Here is a 6,000-nt window from a genome sequence, read left to right as displayed (position 1 = left end):
CCGGACTCCACCTCTTAGGGCCGGCACTTCCGGTGGTTGCTTCCGGGCCGTTGGACCGGTTGGGCCTCCAGAAAACTACAATCCCCGAGGTGCTTTGCGCGCCTGGGTACGCGTCTAGGCCCAGCGATGGAGGGCGTTTTACTTGCGGGAGGCGCGGTGCAAGCTGGGAGGCGTAGTCTTCACTGCCAGCTCATAAATCTTATTTCATTAAGAACGCTCCTCAGGTCTGAAGCCCTCTGAAATATTCCTTGAAACTGCTATTTTTCACTTACCTGTATAGAGGTAACTTCTTTCTGTATAATCGTTGTAATACATACAACGGTCACCAAAATTTTTTTCTCTGTAAATAAAAAATTACTGAACCCTAGATGCCAACTCTAAGCTTCAACACATCCATACCCGCTTGCAAATCAGTGGGAAAATAGCTCCAAGAAAGGTAGTTAACAGGTTCAAGATGGCAGGAAAAGCTCAGAATGTTTTGCCAAAGTTCTCTATCGAAATATGTTACCAGCTTTTTGTCAACTGAAAAAAAAAAAAAAAAAGCACAACGTAAGAGTTGTGAGTTAAGTTTTATTTGGGGCAAAATGAGGGCTATAGCCCAGGAGACAGCATTTCAGATAGTTCTGAGAAACTGCTCTGAAGAGGTAGGGGGGAAGGCCAGTATTATATATGGTTTTAGTGAAGGAGGATCCGTGCAATCAAGCACACATTTTGGCAGAGGCTTGCTGCTAGTCACAAGAGCAGATGTCCCTGCTAACGATTTTAGTGCCTTCCTAGATATGAGGAGATGCAAGAATTGGGCTCATAAAATCTTCCGAGAATATCTAACTATCTCCCTGAACTCCTTTCAGGGTGTGTTGAAGGTCAGTGGCTGCAGTGGCTAGTAACTTAATCCTTGTAGAGGCAGATGGCAACTGCCAATTTTTTGTTGGCATTTCCAAAATATGATTTAGCAGCTAGCCACTTTCCATTTCCTAAATCGGCCTTACCTTCTGCCTCTCTTACCGACCCTCTTTCCCGTGCCTATTTTTTCATATGTAAAATAAGATTTTCAAAAGTGCCTATCACAAGGTCGGTTGCGAGGAACAACTGAGATAATTCTTGCAGTGCCTTGTACAGAAGCCCCATCATTAGCCCTGAGTAGGAGGAGAAGGTTAGAAGGAGTAGCAGTGGAAAATTCATGGCATAAAACTGGGGTGTCATGATGTCAGCCCTGAATCTGCCATTTCATTGACTCCGCTCAAGTCTTTTCACTTCTCCTGGCCTCAGTTTCTTCATCTATAAAATGAGGGCATTATTAAAATCCCTTCCAGCTTTGTAATCCGATTATGCCTCCTTTGCTATGTTCTTTCATTCCCTCAGAATCTGAAAAAATCCTTCTAAAGTCGACTGAATTCAGTTTCCTGAGGTAATACCCAACCGAGCCTGTTGTGAGAATAACAGACACAGCAGTTGCAGTCACGGAACCTGGAACATGGTTATGTGCTCTATAAATGTTAACTGTACTCTCTAACACTATTATTTTGCCCCACGAGAATGTAAGCCCCATGAGAACAGGGATCCTGTCGGTCGTTGTCCTGAGCATCCGGAGTGCTGTTCGCATACCTTGAATTGAATTAATAAATAGTGTAAGCGTCCTGCCCCTTCAAAGTTCCCTGGGCAGTTTCCTTGACGGCAAAATGGAGTCATTAAGATCCTTTCCAGTCCTACGACCTTAAGACTGCTGTCATATCCCTCGCCTTGCTTCTAGAGTTTGAAAGCCCCAGTGGAAGTCCGGACCACAGAATAACGCAAAACTTTGGAACGTACTTTGGAACGCCAGCCGGGAGCTCGGACCAGCCTCCGTTGCCTTGGCAGCTGCTACGCCCCGAGCTCTGGAGATCCTCGGCCTTGATTGGCTGGACCTCGGGCTCCTTCTACGGAAGTAGCCGCGGCCGCCATTGTGCGGCGCTGGTCCACTTAAAGGGTGACAGCTGCGGTCCGCGCTTTGGGCTGTCGTCGTAGCTTCTTGGTCTCCTGTCCGCGGAGCCCGGCGGGACCGGGACTCCCGTCCGTGCCGGTGCGGGCGCCGGCATGTGGCTCTGGGAGGAACAGGGGGGCCTCATGGGCCCCTTCTCCTTCCTGATGCTGGTGCTGCTGCTGGTGACGCGCAGTCCCTTCAATGCCTGCCTCTTCACCGGCAGCCTCTACCTCCTGCTGCGCCTCTTCAGCTTTGAGCCGGTGCCCTCCCTCAGGACCATGCAGGTGCTCAGGCCCCGGGACCGCGTCTCCGCCATCGCCCACCGCGGCGGCAGCCACGACGCGCCCGAGAACACGCTGGCGGCCATTCGGCAGGTGAGTCCTCCACTCCTCCCGCCCCTGCGCGCCTCCTGGGAGCTTGGACTTATACCTGTCCTTCCGAAGGTTCCCCACCCTTTTCATGATAGCCTTACCACTTCCCCATTTGTCCACAAGGAATACATTCAAGTGACCCTCGATCCCTCTGAATCCCGGAAAATCTCCAAGTATTTATAGAACATTGCAAATACTTAACGTATTTGCTATGTGCCAGGTACTGAGGATGGTCATGAACAAGACAGAAAGGGTACCTGCTTTCACAGAGCTTGCATTGGAGTAGGGGAGACAGGTCTTAAACAAACATAAGGTACTTTAAGAAAGCGATGAGTGCAATGAAGAAATAGGGTTACCGAATAAGGAATGATGGGAGGGTCATTTTAGACAGAAATCCTATCTGAAGAAGTGACCTTTGAACTGAGACCGGGATTATGAGGAGCCCACCATGGATCTGGGGGAAAAGTGCTCCAGGAAAAGGGAACAGCAAGTGCAAAGGTCCTGAGGTGGGAATGATATTGGAATCCTCATGTAACAGAATAGACAGTATATGGCCTGACTTCAAGGGACAAAGCAAAGGCTGGTGTGTGAATGAAGTAGGAAATGTGGCCAGGTTAAGTAGAGTCTTGGTCAGTGGTTAGCTAACATATTCTAAATGGATCACCTTCACGGCGGCTGTCTTTACTTGTTCTCCAAATTATCCAAGTCATCTCCTTATCACCTTTCCCCATGGTCAGACAACACTAGCAGCGGGACTCCTGATAATTTCTGCCTCCCCTTTTCACAAGGCTCTCTTGGCAGTCTCCGGACTTCATCATAATAACAGCTTGCATAGTGAGAGAGCTTTGCAGTTGTCTAGGCACTTTTGCATATGTGGAAATATATCTGATCCTCTCATTTCCCTGAAACATTATTTTAACATTAAGTGGGTAGGAAAACTGGCTCAAACACACAAAGCTCCTTTTCGAATTCAGCCTTCTGATTCCAAGTCCCAGTGCTCTTTGACATAGATTAGAATGTTTTCCGGGATGTAAAATTTGGACTGACTGTCCTTTCTTTGTCCAGCTAGGGACAGACAGTATTGTGTAATGAACAAGTTACTTAAGCGCTCTGTGTCCCAGTCAGAGTCATGGGTAGGATGTAGCAAGCAAGGCACCCTAGGGTGCCGCTCCTTACTCTAGTCCCAGCTCTGACCTTAAGTTTCCTCACCTGTAAAATGGGAATAATGTTAATATCCACCTAATCGGTTGTGATTCGATGAAATAGGCTACCTCACATTAAATGAGGAAGTATGTATGCGAAATACACATATACATATAGTGTGTCATATCCTGTTGTGTTGCAAGGGAATTATAGCTAAACTCCATTCATGTCTTGTATGTTTAGGTTGAACATGTCTTTAATATATGTAATTATGATAAATAACATTGCGCCAAGCTGATTCCTGGTTTTAAGAGGAAATGAGATGTAATTTAGCTTGTTCAAATACAAGGTCATTATCAGTGAACATTTTAGCCATGACAGAATTTAGCTGCAGAAAACAAGGTCACGTCCTCCCTCTTGACTTCAAAAGAAATATGTAGTTTACTTCCTTCAAAGTTTGGTTTTTGTCCTTTTCTTCTTCGCTTTGCTTGTTTGCAGCTCATAAGTGATATTCTTAAACATTCTATTATGTAAAAAGTCAGGGAAGACATTCTGACAGTGGTAGAATTTCTGGTAGATTATAGAATAGATAGAGAAGGAAAAACTTGAGAGAGGTGAAATGAATGCATTCCAAAAACAGAGTCACGATTATAAACAGTGACAGAAGCATGAAGTCAAACCCACAGTCCACTCCACAGAGGGGCCAGAGTGCAGCTTTAAAAGTATAATTCAGATTATATCCTGCCCATATTTAAAACCCTGCAGTGGTTTTTCTGTTGCAATTAGGTAAAATCAAAACACCTTTCCATTTTGGACCTTTCTCAAAGCCCCAACTCTCTCTGTTTAAACCACCTTGGGTGTTTGTTAATGATGCTTTTGGCTTCATGTAATAGAGAATATAACTTAAAGTATTTCAAACAGTAAGGGGACTATCTCATAGCAAGAGGTGTGTGTGGGAGAGGTGACTTCCAGGATGGTTTATTCAGCTGTTCAATTTGTGATTGTGGAGGACACCGTTTCTACTGATCTATCTGCTCTGCCACCTGCAGCATATTTACTAGCCCTCATTGTAGTTGCCAGGTGGCCATTGCAGCCCCAGGACTCACATTCTTACATATCAGCATCCAGCCTCAAGAAAAGGCTCTACTCCCTCTTCCATAAGTCTTTCCCAGAAGTCAGTCAGCCTCTCTCACTCTCTCTGACAGACACACATGGAGGGGTTGAGAATAGTCCACTTACAGCAGAGGAGAAAGCTGAACACTGGGGAAAGAACAGCTCTCTACCAGCAGGGAAGAAGAAAGGGAATAGATCTGGGTAGGCAATCAATACTTTGTGGCTCCTTCCTACCTTGTGGCCTTTGTATTATATTTGCCATTTCTTCTACTTAGAAAACTCTTCCCCTGGATCTTTGTATTGTTGACTCCCTTTTATCACTAAGGTCTCAGCTCAAATGTCATATTCTTAAAGAGGCCTTCCCTGATTGCCTTGTCTAGTGACCCCCACCTGCCTTAACTTTCACATTACCCTCTACTTTCTTTTTCAAACATTTATCACTATCATAATACATGTAACATGTGTATAGTCTGTTTCTCCCCACTAAAGTGTAAGATCCATGTTCCTTTCTTGCTCACCACTCTCTCCTCACTGCTTAGAACAGTGCCTGATACATAGTAGACACTCAATAAATATTTGTTGGAAGAATTGTGATGTACAAATAGGCAATAAGCCCATCAGAAAAGATACTCAACATTATCAGCCATCAGGAAAATGCAATTCAAAACCGCAGTGAAATACCACTTCATACCCACTAGGACAGCTATAATCAAAAAGACAGACAGAAGTATTGGCAAGATTATGCAGCAGTTGGAACCTTCATACACTGATGGTGGGAAACTAGTCTGGCAGTTCCTCAGAAGGTTAAATATAGGACTTCCCTGGTGGCGCAGTGGTTAAGAATCCACCTGCCAATGCAGGGGACACGGGTTCGAGCCCTGGTCCGGGAAGATCGCGGAGCAACTAAGCCCATGCGCCACAACTGCTGAGCCTGTGCTCTAGAGCCCGCGAGCCACAACTACTGAAGCCCACCCGTCTAGAGCCCGTGCTCCACAACAAGAGAAGCCACCGCAATGAGAAGCCCGTACGCCGCAACTAGAGAAGGCCCACGCGCAGCAATTGAGGACCCAACACAGCCAAAAATTAATTAATTAATTAATTTTTTAGAAAAAGGTTAAATATAGAATTACCATCTGAAGCAGCAATTTCACTCCTAGGTATATACTCAAAAGAATTGAAAACATGCATCATGCAAAAACTTGAACAGGAATGTTCATAGCATTATTCATAATAGCCAAAAAGTGGAAACAACAGAAATGTCCATCAGCTGATGAAAGGATAAATAAAATGTGATATAGCCACACAATGGAATATTATTTAGCAAGAAAAATGAGTGAAGTCCCCATACATGTTATAACATGAATGAACCTTGAAAACAGTATGCTAAGTAAAAGAAGCTAGTCACAGAAGACT

At 45.0% G+C, this 6,000-nt stretch overlaps 1 protein-coding gene across 6 annotated transcripts in view; it reads left to right on the top strand.

The window, feature by feature from the left end:
* Nucleotides 1-1,920: 1,920 nt before the first annotated feature.
* The window catches only part of GDE1 (glycerophosphodiester phosphodiesterase 1), a 34,109-nt gene continuing 30,029 nt past the window's right edge, over nucleotides 1,921-6,000 (top strand). For 4 of the 6 annotated variants that reach the window (XR_009497455.1, XM_059895781.1, XM_059895780.1 and 1 more), the window contains exon 1: nucleotides 1,922-2,334. Coding sequence is in view for 4 of the 6 variants with exons in the window: in XM_059895781.1 (XP_059751764.1) it covers nucleotides 2,074-2,334 (261 nt within the window). In the remaining 2 variants the exon portion in view is untranslated. Of the gene's footprint in view, nucleotides 2,335-6,000 lie in introns of all 6 variants that reach the window. The other 2 variants (XM_059895782.1, XM_059895783.1) reach the window with 2 other exon arrangements.

The sequence above is a fragment of the Balaenoptera ricei genome, chromosome 15 (assembly GCF_028023285.1).
Source record: "Balaenoptera ricei isolate mBalRic1 chromosome 15, mBalRic1.hap2, whole genome shotgun sequence".
Lineage (NCBI taxonomy): Eukaryota > Metazoa > Chordata > Mammalia > Artiodactyla > Balaenopteridae > Balaenoptera > Balaenoptera ricei.
The sequence above is the reverse complement of the archived record's forward strand: the minus strand, read 5'-3'. Positions and strand labels throughout refer to the sequence as shown.